Genomic DNA, 22,997 nt, shown 5'->3' with positions numbered 1-22,997 from the left:
AATGAGTGATGACTGATACCAAAACGGCGTGGTCAATATTCCTCCTCATTATGATCTTCTCTGTGGAACGGATTTATCTGCTCATCACTGCCTGCCTTTTGACTCTCTAGATCAAAGTCGAAGGTAACCCCTTCTTGGTTTCCATCATCCAGCTTTACTAGTCTCCATTGTAGACGTATTTCTCATTGAATTTCTTCCCGGGTAGAGTTCGGTGTACCTTTTCGCGGTGGCATAACTGGGGTTGGGAATCGAAAGGAAAAAAAAAATTGGTGGCGGCAACTTGGCTAGGGACAGATGCTAGGAAACCCTAGGAAGGGACAAGAGTTTAACTAGCTTTGATACCAAATAATATCAAAACTAGTAGAAAAAAAGTGAAAACACAAAAACAAACTTTTATTAAAGAAATGGGGGTTACAACAAAACGCAACAATACAAAACATAGACGACGCAAGCACTCCTAAATATATCCCAATGGGTGTTGGAGGTCGGCTAGATGGATATGGATGATTGGATGGGATGATGGCAGTCACGGGAGACAGGTGGCAGTGAAGGGAAGGTGAAAAGCTGTAAGACCGCAAGTAGGGAGGGTTGTAAGTGGTCGGTAGCAGGCAGTGGGTTGGCTGGGAGATTAGAAGGGGATCAGAAGGCTGGACAGCAGTAATAACCTGCAAAAAGGGAATGACATTGTGTTGGTGACAGAGGGAGAGTTCGACGGATGAGAAGTGAGGAGGAGAAAGTTTGTGGAAGGTAAAAGAGAAGGATACAATCACCACCTCAGAGAGAATATAGTCAGAGCACCACCACCTACTCGAATACAACCCACAAGGGGGAAAAACTCCACATAAGAATTTGAGAACGAATACAACTAAAACTGACTCCCCACAAATCAATTTATAGGCTTCACCCAAACAGAGGAAGCTTCTACACAAACGAAGAGAGTGGAAAGGCAAGAAGAATCCAGAAAACCCTACCCAAAAGAAGATAGGTGAGGCAGACTAGCGAAGCGACTACCTAGATCGTGAAAGTTCTTGATATGTCTCCCTCCGCATGGAATCGCGGTTTGATTTTGCATACAGTTTCCGTAACGCTTTGAGGGTCTTCTAACCCACAGGAACAAAGCGCCCGCGCTCGGGCGCCAATTCAGCACCTGCATCAGAATTGGATTTTAGGGGCAGTGTTGCACCTCCCTAGAAGAGCTTTGGTAGGCTGAGAGCAACTAAATCTCCAATATCAGTGTTAAATTCTAGTTAGAACCGGTAGAAGCTCAGGATTTATGCATTTCTACAATAGGAAGTTAACTCCCTTGAATTTATCACAGGTATGTTTTACATTTAAAAATTTTTAACTAAGTGCAAATTTAATTATATTAAAACTCATGTTATGTCATGTCATTCATAATATCCTACAACAATTTAAATACATTAATAAATTAACCCTAAATATTCAATGCAATGGATTTTAAGAATAGGTATAATATAACTTCAGAATAAACCAATAGGAGTATTTTTTTTTTATTTAAGAGCATCAGATTGCTTTATAACTGAGGAATTGATTAAAGTGATGCAATTGAATATCACCTTATAGATTGTGATATTATCTTTTAGAATGTAAAATAATACTTTTATAGAAAGTAGGCATTTATATCAGGTGAAGCTAATCATTAGTGGAAAGGATTTGACGCACAATTATGTTACCTTTCGCGGAATTTTAGGCAGTGAATTGGTTTCTGAAAACTATCATAATTGACTGCAATAAAAAAATTATCAAAATAAGTGTACCTTGGTAAATAAAACTTGTATTGTGGAAACTAAAGTTTTTTTGTTCATGTGACAAACGCGTCTAAGTAAACCATTTGAGAGATATTACATTGATATGTGAATATACAAAAGTTTACTTGATGACTTGCTAGGGTTACCTTCTGTGAGAGAGATTGACTTCACTATTGAGCTACTACTAGATTTTGAACCACTATCCAAGGCACCCTGCAAAATAACAACTAAGGACGTACATGAGTTGAAAGTCAATTGCAGCAATTAATAGATAAGGAGTTTACCAAACCTAGCATTTTAAGAAGCTCCGGTGTTTTTTGTGAAGGATGGCAGTTTCAAAATGTGCATAGACTATAAGGAGTTGATAAAGCACTCTGAAGATCAAGTATCTACTACTAATGAGTGATGACTTGTCTAATCAATTGGAAGGAGTTTCTGTATTTTCAAAGATTAATCTAAGGTCAAACCATCAACAGATGAGAAATAAGAAGGAAGATATAACGAAGATAGCTTTCAAGGTGAGATATAAGCACCATGAATTTGTCATGATGTTATTTTGATTGACTAATACTCTAGCAATTTATATAGAGCTGATGGTCTTGAGATAATTTTTAGAAACTTTTGTGATTGTCTTTACAAACGTATCCTAGTGTATTCACTTCTGTGACTGTCTTTATGAACGTATCCTAGTATATTCAAGGGATGAAGCCTAGGGGTGTAAACGAGTCGAACACGATTGAGCCCGTATCCTAGTGTATTCACTTCTGTGACTGTCTTTACGAACGTATCCTAGTATATTCAAGGGATGAAGCCTTGCGGTGTAAGAACACGATTGAGCCCAGGCTCAACTCGTGTTCGGCTCGTTTATATTTTGAGCTCAAAAATTGTGTTTGTGTACGGCTCGTTTGCTTAGCAAGCCGAAGAAGAGTTGTTCATGAAAAAAGAGTCGTTTTGACAACCTAATCACGTAGCCATAAGATGTTAATGATTGGAGCAAGATTTAAAACATCATTTGAATCTAAATTATTATATTAAAACATCATTTGAATCTAATTTAATAATTTTTATTCTATTTTCTTAATTAATAATTTTAATTAATTATAAATCCTTCTAGCATTGTAGTTAATTAATTTTTTTTAAAAATATCACTCATTAATATATATATATATATATAAATATATAATTGATGAGTAGTATTTCGAGCCAAAACGAGTCAAACAAGAACTAAAAACATTTGTGTTCGTGTTCGGCTCGTTAACTTAGCGAACGAGCAGAACACGAGCTATTCACGAACAACAAGCCATTTTGACAGCTCTAATGAAGCCAGCAATACAGATCATTTGTATGCTATTCTACAGATTTTAAAAGAGAATACACTATATACCAATTTTTTTAAATATGAATTTTAGCTTAAAAATGCAATTTTTTTGGCATATTATTAGTGAAGATGACATATATGTGGATCAGAATATGATCAAGGCAATTACAAATTAATCAAGAACCACTATTGTTATTGATATCAGGAGTTCTTTTTAGATTTGGCTAGTTGTTATAAGGGATTTGTAGAGGAATTTTTACAAATTGTTATGTCATTATCCAAATAGACTCCAAAGACAATGAAGTTTGATTTGACTGATCGTTGTGAAGAGGCTATTCAAAAATTAAAGTCTTTCTTGATGACTACTCCAGTATTAGCTATTTATTTAGGATCATATGGGTTTTAGATTTTTGGTGATACATTTTTGAAGGGTTGGAATATGTACTTATGCAGCATTAAAGGGGCATTGTCTATGCTTCAAGACAAATGAACTAACCAACACATGATTTCGAGCTTGCAGCAGTTGTACTTGCACTTAAAATATCGAGACATTATTTGTATGGTATTAGAGGTGAAGTATTTATGTATCATCAGAGTTTAAATTATATATTCACTCAAAAAGAATTGAATCAGAGACAGAGCAGATGGTTGGAGTTTATTAAAAATTATGATCTGATATTCAGTATTATCCAGAGATGGCAAATGTGGTGGCAGATAAATTGAGTAGTAAGACTTCAGGTAACTTGAACTGTTTATTTACTTAGCAAAAGTAATTACTTAAAGATTTAGACAAACTGAAACCATCTGTAAATAACTAGTGATGACAATATGGTTCAAATTAAATTAGTTGACTATGCATCCTACTCTGAAAGGCGGAATGGCAAATTCTTTAGCCAAAGGTAGCAGTTTTCAAAAAATCCTGGAGCAACTTGAGGCAAATAGTTTGAAGAATTATGTGTTAGACTTGGATGACTTAATGAAATATAAAAACAAGATTTATGTTCCAAATGTTGATAATTTGAGACAAAATTATAGAGATGACACACTTATATGGTTATACTATTTACCCAAGAAGTAAGAAAATTTAGCAGGATCTCAAGAAAACATTTTGGTAGCCAAGGTTGAAAATAAGTGTTACTGAGTATGTGATTAAATGTTCTTCATGTTAGCAAGTAAAAGCAAAAAATCACCATCAATGAGGTCAGTTACAGCCTAAGTCTACAGTGGAAATGGGATTAAATTGTTATGAACTTTGTGATTGGATTGCCTCAATCACGACAGAGTCGTGATGCTATTTAGGTAACTTTTGATAGATTGACTATTTCTACTCATTTCTCACTCATTAAACAGACAAATCCTACCGAAAACTAGCCAAATTATATGTGAAACAAACTATAAGGTTGCATAGAGTGTCAAAGTCTATTATTTCAAATAGAGATGACAAATTTACTTCCGGATTGTGGAAGAAAATTCAATAGGCTTTGGGCACGAGATTGACTTGTAATACATCTTTTCACCCTAAAATAGATGATCTGTCAAAAAATACTATTCAACCTTTGGAGGATCTATTAAGGTTATGTGTCCTTAACTTTGATTGAGAATGGGAATCACCTACAACTTTAATAGAATTTGCTTATAATAATAGTTATTAGGCTAGCATTAGGATGGCTTCATATAAAGCTTTGTATGGAAGAAAGTGCACGAGACCATTATGTTGGGCTGAAGCAGGTGAAAAGGTCATTAGAGCTGACTTGGTTGATGATATTACTGAAAAAATTAAACTGATCAAAAACAGATATAATGCAATGCAGGATAGGCAGAGGAAATATTATGATCCAAGCACAGGTCAATAGAGTTTGGAACCGGAGAAATTAACTTTATCAAAGACAGTCCATTGTAGGTGTGCAATTTTGAGAAGACTGAAAATTGAATCCAACATATTTAGGTCCATATGAGATTGTGGAGAGGATTGAAAATGTGGGTTACCAATTGGCTTTTCTAGTTCATATGCAAAAAAGATGATAATGTTTCCATATATCTTCACTTAGAAAGTATATTACAGATAAGTCTAATAGAATTTTCATATATGAAGTGGAGATAGAGTCTGAATATACGGAGGAGCCTGAAAGGATTATGGACTGATGTTAAGAAACTTCGTATTTGGTAGATTCCATTTGTAAAAATTTTATTGAAGCACGGATCAGAGAAAGATACTACTTGGGAGAATGTTTCAGACATGTAAGAAAGATATACTACACTCTTCAGTTAAAGCATGTTTGCTTTTATATTAAACTTTTCAAATTCCATGGCCAGATGGTGTGTGTCGCAAGAAAGATATCTACATGTCTATAGTCAAACAGCCAACGGGATCTCGAGCTGCATCTCAATAAGACTCTTTATCAACTCTTCTAATCCCTTGAATCGGCCCTTAAATCAATTTTCCATGGAAGCAAATCTATCGTCTATGGAGGAAAGAAACAGCCAACGGGATCTCGAGCTGCATCTCAATAAAACTCTTTATCAACTCTTCTAATCCCTTGAATCGACCCTTAAATCAATTTTCCATGGAAGCAAATCTATTGTCTATGGAGAAAAACATTCCTTCTATGATGAAAAACATTTCTTCCATCCCAGATCTGATTTAGCTCATTTATTCCTCCAATTTCTCCTTTAAGGCATCCACTTTCTTAGCCGCCATTACTCCCGTGAAAATTTTTTATCACAAAGACTTTTGCTAAACTCACAAGGAATTCCTGTACATCATGATCCTGTTGTCGGCTTCCCTGTTAGCTTGATTTGTGACTCTATCGCAAGGTTCGATCACAAAGGCAACGACAGTTCAGTCGGTGGCCTCCAAGCTAGCTAAAATCACTAATTGTATCGTTATGATCCCTGCACACCGCTATCCCATCGGCTCCCAGCTTAGCTTATATAGATTCTATGTCATGCAATTTGGTGCAATGGAGATGAATGTATGCCACGATCCCTTATACTTCCCAGATAGATGAATCAAAATGATAAAACAAAGTAAATGCAACCCACGATCCTGCCTCCTATCATTGTTTTCTGGTTCGATCCAGTTGTTTGTATCTCCCATAAAGATGGATGCTCTGGCATCAATTTGATACGATCCGGTAAAGAATTCCACATAAAAATTAGGGCCAAATAAATTTATTCCTTCAATAACTCAAACAATACAACACCAAAAGGATACACATCTACAATTCAATAGGTAGACGATCTCTCCCAAATGCTACAATTTGAGAGGCAGGAAATCTCCCAAACCCTAATGCAAAGTCTCAAGGTAACAATCTTCTGCATAGCCCGAACCCTAAGCTATTAGCCCTATTTATACCAAATCGTAATTATTAATAAAAGACTAAATTAACCTTATAGCATAATAAAATACAAAATTACCCTTAGGCTTAGGAACTGATGTAACATAATCCTACAAGGTCTTACAAAGTTGTTATTGCCTCTAATAAAGCAGCCTCAGATAAGCAATTATTATTCATTTCTTACAAAAAGGTTACAGTAAAAAAACTTGCTAAAAATATTGAACTTGGTTTAACCATTGTTCATGTTTGATGAAAAATATTAAATTTTGGTGGCATATTAGTCATAGATAAATTCAGGAGTGCGGTACTATGAGTCATCGCAAACTTAGCAATATGCCTTTAAATGTGCACCATTTGTAATTTGGAAAAGATTTAATTATAACAACAAATAAAAATATGACTAAGATAAATCCCATCAATAAATAAAATAATCTATTCGATTTACAATCCATAAATAAACATTTGGAAATAAATAACTTTATTTTCTACTTGGTATATTTAGATTTGAATAGATCACTGAATACTTCATCAATGAGTTTGTGATTCTATAGAAGAATCTTTTAAAAATATTAGTTACATGGCTTCCTTTGCAAGTTTTCTTTTCAATAGTAATTCCACAATTTCAACATATAGATTTGCGGATTTTAACCATCAATTTTAGGACAGATTTTGGTAGCTTCAATAATTTCAATCCCTGTTCTAGCTCATTATTTTGATTATATTTGTAAATATTATTATACTTTTAGTATTTACAAACATGTTGAACAAGGAAAACATTGTATTTTTAATAACCATAGTTAAAAAGAGAATTTCAGTGCAAAGTGAGTCAATTAATATAAATTCTAAAGAGGGGGTGTTTCATGCACCTTCACCATCGTATTTGTGAAGAGGTTGTTTCTATTACCCAAACCTAAAACTTCTAAAATAAACTATATAAGAAACATAGCTACTGCTTCAATTCTGCCTTCAATAATCATGGTACTCGTCATAAATTAGAATTATGAAAATAAAATTAAGATAGTTACATTAAACTTGTACTTTCACGTGTGATAACATGCATGTTTGATGAAGATTTTTAAGTAAACATACCGAACAATAAACAGTGAACAAATTCATACTTGATTTAATAGTTAGTTTTGATTTATAAGTTATAACCATAACCTATTTCGAGTTCGAGCAAAAACTATAAAAAAAATCAATAGCTTCTGCCACCCATCTATTTGCAAGCCAGCCGACCTACATCTGCCCACTAGGACATCATCCTCACACATCACAACCCACTGTAGTTGACATGGACGACTGTTTCCTATTCTTGTCTATATAAATAAACATTTTAGATAAATGAGCTAAAATGTTCAAAATCTACCATACATTGCCCGAAAGTGTAAAAAACCAAAAATTTTAGCCAAATCTAACAGTTTTACCATATACCTTAGCAATTCTGGTATTCAATTTTGATGTTAGACTTTCTTGTTCATTAACTGAACGTGAATCTTTATTGCTCTCAGTGATGAAACGTCCTTTAGCCATATTATCAAGAGAAATCGGGCGATTGTTAGAAGTATTCCCCACGCATTCCTGTTATAACATGAGAAGTTAGAAGATTATAGGGTGAAATGGATGGAAAATGCATGCTTCCATATAGCTACAAAAGGCTTTCTATTATGAGATTTGCTGAGCCAATGAGCGGAAATTAAGAAGTAACAGAAAATGGTGAATTTCACAAGCATGCTGCCAAGTTTAACAATATCTAGTACATACTCTCATGGTTTTGTAAATGTACCCAACAGCAAAAAAGCTGGGGCTAGCATCTACTTCATTGATTATTAAATCAGGCAAAATTCAAATGCAATCAAAATTCATGGTGTTAGAATCAGTTAAATAAATATCTCATATCATTTTTAAGGTAAAAGCTTGCATCTAGACTTGTATGACATGCATTTAGCTTGTACGGGTGTCTACATTTAGAAACAAAAAGAGGGCATACACATCTAATACCTAAACTTTGATTTTTACATCCATGTGACTTTACATGTGCTTAAAAAGGTGTGGTTCACATTTCAAAAGATAGTAATAGTTTTATTTATGTGATATGAAAGATTTGAGAATTACAAACGTAAAATTTAAAGCTTATTAGATATATAAATACATATGAATTATGCGGTATGTATGTATGTCAATCAAAATGACTAATAATCATCAGCGAACATAAATAAATCATTCCTACCATTATTTGAGCAGCAGAAGCTGCCAAAGTTTGGGTTTTACTAGCGACAGAATAGATACCATTTGAGACTCTATTCATGCTGTGCTTGAATTTTTTTCAGCTGACACATTCTGGTTTAATTTCTACAGAACAAAGAGTTTTACTAGCGACAGAATAGATACCATTTGAGACTATTCGTGCTGTGCTTGAATTTTTTTCAGCTGATGCATTCTGGTTTTAATTTCTACAGAACAAAGTTAAACCAGGTCGCAAAAAACAGCCAACTGCTTCAAAGTACTTAAGAGAACAATAATGAATTTTACGCTAATCCAACATTGAACAGACAAAACTAAACATTAAATTTCAGCTTTGTCATTATTGCATCTTTTTCACAAAACTACCAGAAGGATATTTGATATTACCTTGCTTCTAATACCACCTCTAGAATGTAGTATGTCAAAAAGGACAAATTTATTAAACATATAGGGTGATACCATAATTGAAGGCATTACACTCCCTCTATATTTTTTTTTTCTAATTTTACAAAAGCATTCAAAGCTTGAATTAGGGAACACCCCTCTTATTATTTAAGGTGTAATAGCTAAAAAAAAATTTCTAGTTCAAGAGAGAATCCATGAATACATATATTCCCAGTGAAATCTCCTTCATGGATCAACGGCACCAAAAGTTAATGGAAATTGTAATGAAAAAATAATAATAATAGAAGTTAAACAGTCATTCTAATGAAATCATTGTCTACTTCCAATAAACGTGATTGACCCAATTCCAGATCATCTTCTAGAATGATATAACCGTTCAAAATTTAGGAATTGTTGTTTGGAACTGTAATTTTGTTAGCCATGTGAAGTTCTTTTGTAGGGGTTGTTATGTGGAGTTGTTGTGAGAGGAGGTGTTGACTGATTCAACAGAAATAATGACAATAAACCTACATGAACAAAAATGTTAAAAAGACGAGCATGACTTCCTTAAGAATAAGCAAGCTGCCAGAAAAACAAAGGAATATGAGTTTCACTATACATCGGAGAATAGCCAAATTGTGTTTTCCATGAGGTTAGCAGATATGACTGACAAACTTACGGACATAAAGTTAACACACAAATATATATCAACGCACTGGTAGCCTCATTGATTAAAAAAGAGTAAAAGCCCAAAATAATCTCCCAACCATTAACAATTATACAATTTAGTCGCAGAATTTTAGGATATTCCAATTTAGTCCCGCGCACTGGTAGCCTCATTGATTAAAAAAGAGTAAAATCCCAAAATAATCTCCCAACCATTAACAAGTATACAATTTAGTAGCAGAGTTTTAGGATATTCCAATTTAGTCCCAGACTATTTACAGTTGCTCCAAGTTGGTCCTAAATCATATTTTCCGTTAAATTTAATAGTGGTCTTCAAGAATTAAAGGATATTTTCATCTTATATGTAATTATTTAGAAATATATCTAGCATATAAATTACTTTATATGTTGTTTGGTTGGATTTAAGTTAAATCATGCTTAAATCCTAATTAAATACTCTCAAATACGATTAAAACAAACATAAAAAAAAATGTGAAATCCCATTTCTCCACCATGCTCTACTTTTAAATATGCTTAAATAATTTATTTTGCGACATAGATTACATTTTTCTTCTTCGACGAATCACTTTTCTCCACAAAATTATAGTGTCGTATTTACCTAACTAGAGTCACAACTTCTCCAGGTTGAACCGACGCATGTCGAAGCCGCCTCTCTTTGCAATGAACGCTAATTGAGGGGGATGTGCAAGCGCTTGGATGGAGACGAAGCCTTGTCGTCGACGCAAGCAGCGCGTATGGAGACGGATACAGAGACTACTTCGTCGAGTGGAGAAGCAGCGAATGAGTACTCTCCTTGAGTCGCTTGCTTCGTCGATGGTGAAACAAAAGGGGAGAAGTTGCACTCGGATGGAGACAAAGTCATGTCGGCGACACAAACAATGCAGATGGAGACGTAGACGAAGACTACTCCGTCGAGTGGAGAAGCGGTGATTAAGTACGCGCCTTGAGTTGATTGCTCCATTGATGGTGAAACAGAAGAAGAGAAGCAGCACGAGTGGAGCGGCGAAGATTTAGGTTTAAGGCGGGACTGTTCTACATATGAATCCTCTAATGAGAACCGACGAGCCCTTCATGTGTTTAATTAGTGAATTTTGTAAATAGACAGAATTACCTTCAAAATATGAAATGACAGTTAAATTAAACGGAAAATTTTATTTAGGACCAATTCGAAACAATTTTTAATAGTAGAGGACTAAATTGGAGCATTTTAAAGCTCAGCAACTAAATTGGACACTTGCTAATAGTCGGGGGACTATTTTGGGTTTTTTCTCATTAGAAAAATTACACAGCAATTAGAATATTTATGAATCATACTTCCATAGCCATATTTCTTAAATCAAACGTTAAACAGAAAGAAATATATATCTAAACTTTTGCGCAAATAATCAGCTCATTCCCAATATAATATCCTGCATTCTCAGAAGAAGTTGAAAGAGAATATTGTTAGAAATGGAAAACCAACACTTAATAGATAGGATTTAACTGTTCCAAATAGGTAATGAAATGAAATCTTCATACTAAGCAACTATTTAAACCGTTTTTCAGCAGCACCAAATTTTTTTTAAAGCCTTCGACATTGGCCCAAATGAATATAGATTAAATGCATAAATAGCAAACAGAGACATTTGTTGAATTTTGATGACTATGTGCAGTAATTATCATGCTATAGGAAGAATGGAGATGGTTCCAATCATACCATTTGCAACAATGCCTTTACTTCATCATACTGATTTCTGACTTCTGGATTATTTGGCTCAAGCCTCACAGCAAAGTCAGCATCTGCAATTAATTTTTTCCTACTTGAGCGTATGACATTCTAATTTGTTGCACAATGTAGGCGACAAAAAAAAATTAATAGAGATGCATGTACATCTACAAGCCAACCTTCCAAAGCTTTTTCAAGCTTTCCTAGTTCTTTTCTAGCTGTAATTCGACGTGAATATGCCTTAACGTAGCGATCATCTAAACTAAGAGCATCCGTACAGTCATTCTCTGCCTCAACAAATCTGTTTTATACATTTTAAAGCATCAAAGCAAGAGATTCAGAGGCAAATCAATGCAAAAAAGTATAGTGTGAGAATAAATTACAGCTCATGCATAGAAAAAGAATTAGAATTACAATTTTATCAGATATAAAGCTGTTAACTAATAGTCAAAGAACAATGTAATCATTACCTCTAAATTTATGAACAATAACATAGTTTTAAAGCATCTAAATTACAAAAATTCAAGAAATTTCACACTATTATGTAACAAATGAAACGATGAACAGCACATATAAAACCTACTTCTTTACTTTCAGATATGCCATAGCTCTATTGGCAAACGCAACTGATGTAGGAGAGAATGCAATGCTTCTTGAGTAGCACTCAATTGCTTCAAGGAACTTCTTTTGCTTAAAATATTCATTGCCCTGAAGGTTAAAATTAGAGAAAACAATTTACTTCCGCATCCTTAGGCGTACAATTTCAAGAAAAAAAAGAAGTTAGCCAAAAGATGCTAAGAATTCCTACCAAATCCTTCTCTGAAGTCGCGTCTGGCAGCTTCCCCTCATTTAAGAACCTACTTGACAGGTCAAATGCACCCGAATTTCTAAGATAACCAAAATGCTCACTGCCTTCTCGTGAAGAAACTACCTGTTCGTTAATCTTTTTCACATGAGATGCAGGAAATTTTGAAACAGGCTCCTTATCTTCGTCAACATTTCCTGCCATCTTTAATGAGCGAAACAAACGATTAAAAGCAAAAAAAGGCCATTAATTGTTAAATTTGCTTCAACAACTTATTATCCATATACTTCACACTAAAACAAATAAATGAAGTACTATAACTTACTATAACTTAAATTTTTTATATAATATTGTATTCTGGAAGGTCTTGTCTTCGAAGAGGGGGAGGGGTGGATAGGGTGGTGAAAGAGCTAGGAGGAGATGAGTAGGAGGTGGAGGGAGGAAGGCAATTTAAGTGGAATTAATGAAAAAAAAATGAGAAAATCAAGAGTACATGAAAAGATATTTTTGTTATTTTCATCTAATAAACGATTTTGTTAACAAAATAAATTGTATGTAAAAATCGTGTATATGAATAATTAAATAAATGACTTTTAAAAGCTTAAACCTACAGAAAGAGTGGTATAAATTTCAAAAACCCACTTGGATTTACTTTGAAAGAATAAGATAACGTATTACACAAATCAAAATAAACGAATAGCCCGAACTCTTACACATTGAGATATTGTCCATTTTGGCATAATTGTCTCACGATTTTGTCTCATTGGTCTAGCTTCTCATGAGGTCACCTACTGAAATAAAGCATGGGAAGAATTCTCAAAAATAAACATAAATAGGAAGAGAAAAAAACTAATCAAGGAGTTTCACAAATTGTCTCCAATTAATAAGGAGACTAGTCCCCTTATATTTTCACAAGGTAATTTGGCTAATCTAGATTCAAACTTATATTTTCTACAGTAATTTGTGTGAATTTCAAGTGATGGACTAACGGAAGGTGACTCCAACTTCAAATAGACCGCCCACCATTCACAATCATCTGAGTTAAATCTTGTATTTGAGCATGTTCCTTACGAGAGTCAAGCTATGTTATGACATTTTCTCCTTAAGCATCCTAATTTCTATTATATTGAAAAATTGTATCATCATTTATTTATGAACAAAATGCTTAATTTTTATCAGTGTGATACTTTTCAACATGATAAACATACTTGCAAGTGTACCCAAGTTCGAAATACAAACCTATAGATCCCTTCTCTATGATTCATAGTGGCATCTGGGGCCCTCAAAAATAAAATGAAAAAATAAATGAGTCATATAGTTTGTCACCTTCGTTGATGGTTATACCAGAACCACTTAACCTTTCTCAAAAAAAAAAAATCTGAAACTGTTACATATTTGAAACCTTCCACAACATGATCAACGCCCAATTTTTGAAAATATTTAGATTATCCAAACCAATAATACAAAAAACTACTGGAACTCCACTTCCGACCCTTATCTATCTAAAAATAACATCATTCATATAAGCTCTTGTATTGGCACACCACAATAAAATAGAGTGGCTGAGAGAAACAAGAGACATCTCGAAATTGCTCGTGTTTGGGGACATTGTTAGTAAATACTCCTAAATTGGATATTTAGTATAGCTCCCCTTTTCATCAGCACCTGAAGAGGAAAGAGGTGGCTCATGAATTCGATACTCCTCCATACTTGAAATTTTAGATGAGTGTAGACTCGATTTTTGGCTCGAGAAGTTATGACTTTGCAATTTGCCTTCTACCTGCTCAAGATTTTTCTTCTTCCTTATGTACGCACAAACTTCTTTGTTATAAGCTTCAAGTTGGGTGGTTAGACATCCTCATGTAGTGGTGTTTGGGAGATAGAAGGGCTAGGTGGAAGAGGGATAGGTTGGGAAGTTTCATTAAGTGCAACTCAACATTGATGTTCATTTGTACTCTTCTAAACATTATATTGGGGATAGAATGAGACGTCCATGGAGTTGTAGTAATTTCTGATAACAGGTGAGTAGAACTTATAGCCCTTTTTATTAGAAGCATAAAATAACAACAGCAACAAGTGGGGTCAGCTACATGAATCATTTTTCTCCATTGCATCCTATTGAGTGTCATATTTTCATTTAATTGTAATAAACTAAGATCATTTTTTATACAATATGCCCAAGTCTTTCTAGATCTACCTCTGTCTTTCTTAACATAAGTCGAATCTAAAACATCTACTCTCCATGACAGTGTTGGTGTAGCTCCAGTGGCGGACATATTCATTTCGCAATTTATCCCTATGTGTAAAGCCACTCAGCCACCTAACAGCCACCTAAGCATTCTCATAGGCAACACTTAGTTTTATGCTTCTCTTTTAAAGGCCAACATTCAGTGTCATAGAGCATTGCAGGTCTCATCACCATCATATAAAATTTTCCTTTCAATCTAAGCGATACATTTATATCACACAATAGGCCCGAAGCATAGCCGAAAAAAATAAACATGATACATTTAGGGAAAAAAATTTTGTAGGTTGGGGAATGGATGTGCATAAAAGATATACACTAAAAGATTTTAAATCACAATAGAAGAGAGGCTCTGATGTGAGGATAGGTATTCATCAAGATATGAGGCGATGTTATGAAATTAAATACCCGACTAGGCATTCAATTAATAAGATGTGTTGTTGTAAGGACTGCTTCCCCCAAAAAATATTTTTGGGAATTTATGAAAAATCATAATTCAGTGGGATATCAAAAGAAGATGTTTATTTTTTTCTCTTAATTATCTCATTTTGTTGTGAGGCATCAGCACATGAACTCACACGAATGATTCCATTTTTCGAAACATAGGATCCAAGAAATAAAATTAAAATATTCATTTGCATAAAAAGTTTTGAGAATCCAAATTCTACATTAGAACTAAGTATGAAACATGTCATGGAATGTTTGAAAGTTTTGGGCAGTTATAGATTTATGAGTAGATGAAAGAGGCTTTATTCTCGTGATCCTCATTCTCACTTCATCCAATTCCTTAATTGGTCTCACTAGGAATTTGATAGTTCTCTTCTTCTCGATGATGGATTTATATATGATGGCATTATGTGGACTTTCCAGTTGAAGCCAAAAATTTATCAAATTATTGAAATATTATGTAACACTTAGCTCTCCTTGACAAAGATTATGTAGTTCGGTCTCGATCTCAACCCATTCTACATTATTCTCAGTGCTTGAATAAGTTTTCCTTGTAGCATCTCAGATTTCTTTGGATATTTTGTGGAGAAAGATATTTTCTTCTACTTCAATAGTCATTGATTTGATTAGTCAAAGACATAAGCATATGATCTTGAATCTTCCATGTGCGATGATTAGTATCAATGAGCTCAGAAACTAAGCCCTCTCCTATGAGATGTTCCGCTTTTCCTTTTCCAAAAATGTACACAAATACAAATTGAAACCATTGAAGGAGGTCATGATCATTGAGTTTATGATTTGTGATAAAGGCAGAGAGTTCAAAGATTATATAGACAAAATTCCTGGTCTCTGATTCAAAACTAACCATCTGAGTAGAATTAAACTTCTTAATTTTGTACTTTTTCATAAATCTTATGCACATTTAAAGTTGAAAAAAATTCCTGGCTCCTGCTAGCTGCTAGTTTCCTGGCTGCTGCTAGATGTTGGTTTCATGGTTGCTTCTTCCTGCAGGATAGGAGTCCAAAGACTTTACAGGCTGTTGCTTGCTCAGGAAGGAGCAGATGGGTCACTGGCGGGAAGATTGGACAGAAGTGAGAAGAAGCCTGCGAGAGACCCGAAGCCAACAGTAAGATAGGAAGCCTGCGGGGAAATGTCTGTAAGAAGGACACACCAACTGCGAATACTATTTTATTTTTATTCTTTTTCGATGAAGGTGGATGTCAAGGAAGAACCATGAGTATGTCCTATGGTAGCATCCAAATTATATAGATGAGGGCTTAACCAATAGATTACATAGGAAACTGACGAACAAATTGTCAGGTTAAAAGTTTAAAAACAACTTGACAAGAAAATTGATGATAAATTAGCAACCAGAACTGGACCAAAAATATATCCGTTTAAAATTAAAATCACTGATCACAATTAAGACTAAATGAAGGGTTACGAAATAATCTTTTTGAAAGAGAAAAAAAAGCCAAAACAATTATGATTTTTGGCTTTCAGTTTCCTGGCACTATGGTAGCAGCAACTTCAGGGCATTAAAACCGAACTTCTCAGAAACTCTTACGAGTTTTATCTAATTTAGAACTATATGGGCTATTATTTGTCGACTTTTAATAATCCAGTAGCCTTCCAGCTACTGAAATGCTATACAAGGACTGTGTTCATAAGTTTATATTGTGAAAATACAATAGTCCAATGGGTTGCACTTGCCAATATTTTTTTCTGTACTAAAAATCAGATTTAAGACCTCAAAATGTTAAACTGCATTATAATTGAACAGGTTGTAAATACTCTGGTAAAAAAGGAAGCAAAACCAGCTACACGATACAAATTTAAGGCATCACAATTTTAAACTAAAATATAACTAAACATATTATAAAAACGCATTCTCTAGTAAAAAAGAAAAGGAAACCAACTGCATATTGCAAGTGATACAAATCAAAAATACTTTCTCCCTAAACAATTAAATAATCTTACCCATTTTGCAGCCTTCTGTGCTCGACCATTTGATTTGTTGCTACTGTCCTTGTGCAAGGAATCCCAGCCCTGTAGATCCTTCAAGAAACCACGAAACTCCTGCAGAGTCAACACAAACCATCCTAATTTACTTTGAAAGCTTAAATTCTAGTATCTAACATCAAAATACACATTATAAAAATGACAACCAACAGATTACACAAAACTTACATTCAACACAGCAGTGTAGTTTTAATCAACCATTCCTAATATAAGCTAATTAATAAATAACTGCAAACAGCTGAGCGTGAGCTCTATTAGCCCACAGTAACTTTGTTAAGGTTAACGTTCAATTCCATAAATACTGCTCAAATTTAACCCACCCTCACCCTTCATTAAAGTTAAGTCCGATGCTTGAACTCTCATCCTAATTTACTTTGAAAGCTTAAATTCTTGTCTCTAACATCAAATACACATTATAACAATGACAACCAACAGATTACACAAAACAAACATTCAACACAGAAGTGTAGTTTTAATCGACCATTTTTAATATAAGCTAACAAATAAATAAAAGCAAGCGGCTTAGAATGAGCTTTATTAGCCAACAGTTAATGTGTCAGGGTTAACGGTCAATCCCATAAATTCTGCCCAAATTTAACCCACCCTCTCTCTTCATTAAAATTAGGTCCGATGCTTGAACTCTCATGCTAAACCCTCAGCCCTGGCCTAATCCTCATAGGTCCGATGCTTGAACTCTCATGCTAAACCCTCAACCCTGGTGGGATTTAAAACAAGACTGGGCCAGCTGATTCCACCATGAACCAGTCGTAAGTCTGCTCCTATTCATATTAAAAACCGCCCCCAACATCCAACCGACCAGAGTTGTTCCGAATTGCAGTTCCGACCATCGAACCGAAGAATCGGTCTGGAAGGGTAACCCGATTTGATCTGATGGTCAATTTGTTTCAAACTTATTTATACAATAAATACAGAAATTAATAATTGTTATTTCCAAATATAATTACAAAAGAGATAGAAAAAATAATTCATTCGCGTGAGGCATTCCATATCCTCCAACTCAATTGTGATTCTGAAAGCACTCATCACCAAATCACTGCCTGTTCTTTGACTGCACATTGCTAGTTCGTCGGCCGTCCATGATTTTAAAAAGAATAAAAAAAATTACAAAAGAAATGATTAAGAATTTAAAAATTAAGGTGTTTAAATTATATTTTACAATATATTTTTTAAAAGCATATATATAACACTATTATTACATCATTTATTTCATATTTAAATAAATTAATTATTATTTAAGTCACTCGGGTTTAAGCCCCGGTTCAACCTTTAAACCTCGAGCCTATCCATCTATCTATTTTATGCCTGATCAAATTTTTAGGACATTCTAATTCTTAAACCTAATTAAGCTAAAAAAATAAAATGGTTATGTAACTTATAGACCAAACAAAATCAAAGATAAAACATATTTTTCTTTCTTGCCAACAAAAGCGTTTGCCCTTCACCAGAACTATACATATAAGTTGAAATCATAGTTTAACTCAACCACACTTATGATTACCTAAGCTCAATAAAAAAGGCCCTACAGAAATACAAAATTTAGTGCATAGCCAAAATACGGCCATATCGAACTAAGGGCAGACATCCGAATGATGCACCGAGGCAGACCTTCAAATTCCTTAGCTCAATTCAAAAAGTCGGGATTAAATAGCTGTCAAGCACGAGCTTGCAGGGTATAGGCCATCAGATCAATACTTTCCTTCAATCTTCATGCTCAAGTAGTTCATTCGATAATATGTACCAATCAGTTCAATAACATTGGATCAACTCTACCAGAGAGGATCTAGCTTCACGATCTAATTGAGCTAGAAGAAAACTAACCCAAGAACATAACAAACTAACAAGGATGTTATCCAACAAGTGTGTAGAGAAAAGAAAGAGAAATGTGATGCCATCAAAGAATAACGTGCTAAATGTAATATTAATTATATCTCAATAGAAAGCAGAAGACAAAAAAGAATAAGCCAAAGATTCCTAAATATTTATATGTGATGGTCACTTGTTTATATTATGAAACAAATTACACTACAAAAAGGAGAGATTTATGTAACAGCAGATGGACATAATTCCCTCATAGTAAACAAAAAAATCCCCCTCTTCGGCGTATTATTCAAGAGAAATGTTTCAAGTATCATAACTCAACAGACGTGAAAAGGAAAACACAATACATGCATAAAAAAATCTTTGTTGGAATTAAGCCAGATCAAAGTTGCCTCTTCAACACAAACTCTCTAACCTTAAACTAGGCAAAGCGAGTAGATTCAACTTGCCCCTGAAGTACAAGGCACATATCACTCAGCTCAACTAACTCATTCTTCAGTTCACCTAGAGTTTTCTTCAAGTCAGCAACTTCACACCTCAACTCGACCAATTGATATTTGAGTTCGACCGATTCAATAGAGCGAGTATTGGATTTGCTCAAGGGTGGATTCTCCCGACCCCATATAAATGGGTGTCGCAGCAACATGAAATTTACGATCACACAATCTTCCAAATTCCCTTTCACAATGGCTGTCACACAAACCTTCGTAGCCAAAGGAGAAACTCAGAAGAAGGTTGATGAGCGGCATCCTTTTCAACGAAAGTGACGCATTCAGATTCAATTCACCTATAATCTCTGTGCAAGAGCAATTATAAATAAGTTTGCCAAATGAAAAAAAATCGCTACAACAAAAAAATAAATAAAAAAAGATGGGAGGGGGTAATGTGTTTCCAACTTACATATAGTACTAATGAATATTTTTTGTACCATCTGATTGACGTTCACACTAGAGTTGCAAGATCATAGGCAAGTCGCTTGATTCACTAAAGTTGGTTGGCACTAGCGAAAAACCCCAACAACTTCTCACATGCTCATGATCTATAGATGTTGGGCATTTAAGCAAAATTACCCTCAATATGCCCATATCCATAATCAAGGCCCCCGAAGGAACCTAATCATAGAAAGCAACAGAGTGTTCCTTCGACAACCTCACTGCTTATTTATTTTATAGTCTCCTTGTCATTTGTGTCTACCAAGTAGGCCTTATAGGTGTTTGGAAGTGGAGAAAGTGTATTCTTTTATGGTGTTTTTCATCTGAATTATTTGAATAAAAAAATGTGATAAGCAAATACAAAGACAAACAAAAGGAGCAGGTGAAAGTGTAAACTGGTTACCATCTTATCACCTTATTTAAAAGGAACAAAAAGCTAAAATTTCAAGGGAATAATTCAAATGTCATAACTAACATTAAGTAATTTTTATTGATATATTCTCAACCCATTGACGAACAGACAAGTCAATTATTATTTCTTTTTTTTTCTCAGTTTTACTCTCAAGAGATAAGAAAATCAGTGAACTAAACATATATAGCCAAAAAATGATCATATTGAACTCTGGGCAAAAATACAAATAATGCTCCAAGATAGACATTCAGGTCACTTTATCAAGCTAAGATCAACAAGTTGTCGGGTATGAGCTATTGAGTACAGGCCATCAGACGAATACTTTCCTTCATCTATGAAAAATCAAAGATTCCATCTGATAATAAAGTCTGGTCTATTTTATAACATCAAATCAACCCGGTTAAAGAGGATTTACCTAGCTTCAAGGTTTAATTATCTAAAGGCGAACTACTTAAATAGTCGACGGGCTAATAAAGATGTTACCCAACAAGCATTCAAGAAACAGAAGGTGAAATACAGCGATTTCATAGGATACAACAACAACAACAAAGCCTTAATCCCACAATGTGGAGTCGGCTACATGAATCCTTTTTCTCCATTGTGTCCTATTTAGTGTCATATTTTCATTTAGTTCTAATAAATTAAGATCATTTTTTATACAATAAGCCCAAGTCTTCCTAGGTCTACCTCTGCCTTTCTTAACATAAGTCGAATCTAAAACATCTACTCTCCTAATCGGATCATCAGATGACAAAAATATGGTAATGTAGAAGAAGACAAATTTCATAGGATAATGTGTCAAAACTAATACTAATGATATGGTAATGTAGAAGAAGACAAACGAGGATAAGCTAGAGTATCTCTAAATATCAATATATGATGATCACTTTATATGAGAAAAAATAGCTTTTTTTTTTAATTTGATTAAATAGGGAGGGATTTATGTAACATGGGATAGACAATTGATCTTTAGATGGTGTAACTTAATTCCCTCCCAGAAAACACAAAAGTCCCCCTCTCTTCCAGACTGTTATTCCATTCTTCCCAAGGCCCTAACTTGATCTGTGAGTCCATGAATATTGACAGTGCCATTTCCTTAAAACTTGAAAAAAAAATATCTACTTTCAACCAACGCCAACAAAGATTATTATAATTTAACCACATCAATCATCAGGATGGACATACAGATCGCATACAAGCTAGGCCAAAGAAAACATTAGTGAAAACTGAAAATTTAAAAAATGGGGAGGAAAAGGAATAGAGACGCGTCAGGTACCATGGACCGGTCTCGCTCAGGTTTTTCCGGAACGCCGAAATAAGGTATCTTGACAGAGAAGAAACTGGAAGAGTCCAAAGGGCAAAAGAAACCCACCAAATTTCAGGAGAAAATCCTGGGGATGGGTTTAGGGGAAGAAAAACAGCGACGATTAACGGTAGCAAAGCTGCTTCGAGACTTTCGACGCCGAAGTTTCCAGATGGAACGGTGAGACAATGGACGATGTTTGCGGTTATTTTTTCTGGCCATTATCATATTTTTATTTCACGATAAGCGCTCATTCAGCCTTATGTTTGGGGGAAAAAATTTGAGTACGTCGGCGTACACGTCCTCCAATGTGCTCTCGACAAATCAGTTCAGTCGGTCCCATCATATTTATTCAAACGCGACCCGTCGACCCGGCCTACTCGATTATAACTGAGTTCTAACCAAGCGGTACAGAAGTTCCGCTCTAATAACAGGCTTGTAAGCTTCCCAGTAACCTCAAGACGAATGAACCGCGTTTATAACCTCGCCGTAACCGAGACATAACATAGCGTTGTGTAACCTAGCAAAATAAACGAGTCATAACTGATCTGTAACCGAGAGTTCATACCGCGCGTTGTAACCTAGAGGTATAACTGAGTTGTAACCGACACAGTAACCTCCGCTGTATGTTGTACCGAGGCTGTGTAACTCCCTGGTAACCTCTACACCCCGCCCGACCAATGTACCTTCCATGTAACGTTTCTACAACATCCAAAGCAAGGTACCTCGGGTTTGTAACCTCGTTGTAATCTGCGAGAACCCTTCGCAGTCACGGAGCCGTAAATTAAGTATAACCGCGTGATAATCTTCTTTAAAAAATCAGAGTGCGCGAATGCTGCTATTTAAGCAGTAGAAAGCTAGGGTTTACCGTTTTATTACATTTTGATGTTGAAGATGGACCGCACAAGGTGGCATTTCGTCTCTGGCAGGGAAGGAGACGATATATTTTCAGCCATACCAGAACAAGTCGATGTTAAAGTCAAGGTATATTAGTTGTATGTTTGCAGTTCTGTACTTTTTTAGAGAAACTTCTGTATTTTTTCTGTCGAGATATCTTTGTTTCTTGATGTGTTTAGGTCTTTTTTTGGGTGTTTTTGTTGGTGTGTAGCTTGCTGTGTTTTATGGTGATTTTCTTAGGTAGAGATCTTCAGTTTTTATTAAAATGTTGTCTTTTTTTAGGGTGATCTTATTTGTTGTATGATTTATAAGAATATTATGGATTTGAATGTCTGTAAAGTTGTGATTTTTGTTTTGTTTGTTGTGATGTGCTAATTAGGGTTGTAGGATAGTTTAATAGTAGTTTAATATAGTTTTATATTTGTTTGCAGTTGGATGAGGGTGAAGCTAAATGTAGAGATGAAAGTGGAAATATTTTATTTGAAACGGTTGTCCATAATGAAAAAGAAGCTTACGAAGTGTATTGTGCTTACGCTCATCATATCGGATTTAGTGTCTGTAAGGAGCACGACACGTTCTGGCTTAACTCCAAGAATCTTAAGACGAAATACTTTGTTTGTAGGAGAGCAGGTTTCAAGAAAGAGTTGAAGGCC

The 22,997-nt window shown here is 34.7% G+C and overlaps 1 protein-coding gene across 1 annotated transcript in view; it reads right to left on the bottom strand.

The window, feature by feature from the left end:
• LOC110036306 (RNA polymerase II-associated protein 3) overlaps window positions 1-21,658 on the bottom strand; it is a gene marked incomplete in the record, with an annotated part of 34,046 nt that extends 12,388 nt beyond the window's left edge. The window contains 7 exon segments of the mRNA XM_020740712.1: window positions 7,857-8,003; window positions 11,434-11,516; window positions 11,622-11,743; window positions 12,026-12,150; window positions 12,251-12,451; window positions 16,920-17,018; window positions 21,421-21,658. Of these exon segments, the coding sequence (XP_020596371.1) occupies window positions 7,857-8,003; window positions 11,434-11,516; window positions 11,622-11,743; window positions 12,026-12,150; window positions 12,251-12,451; window positions 16,920-17,018; window positions 21,421-21,423 (780 nt within the window).
• Window positions 21,659-22,997: the final 1,339 nt, after the last annotated feature.

This window comes from Phalaenopsis equestris, unplaced genomic scaffold (assembly GCF_001263595.1).
Source record: "Phalaenopsis equestris unplaced genomic scaffold, ASM126359v1 Scaffold204905, whole genome shotgun sequence".
Classification (NCBI taxonomy): domain Eukaryota; kingdom Viridiplantae; phylum Streptophyta; class Magnoliopsida; order Asparagales; family Orchidaceae; genus Phalaenopsis; species Phalaenopsis equestris.
Note: the sequence above shows the minus strand (reverse complement) of the source record. Positions and strands in the feature narration are given on the sequence as shown.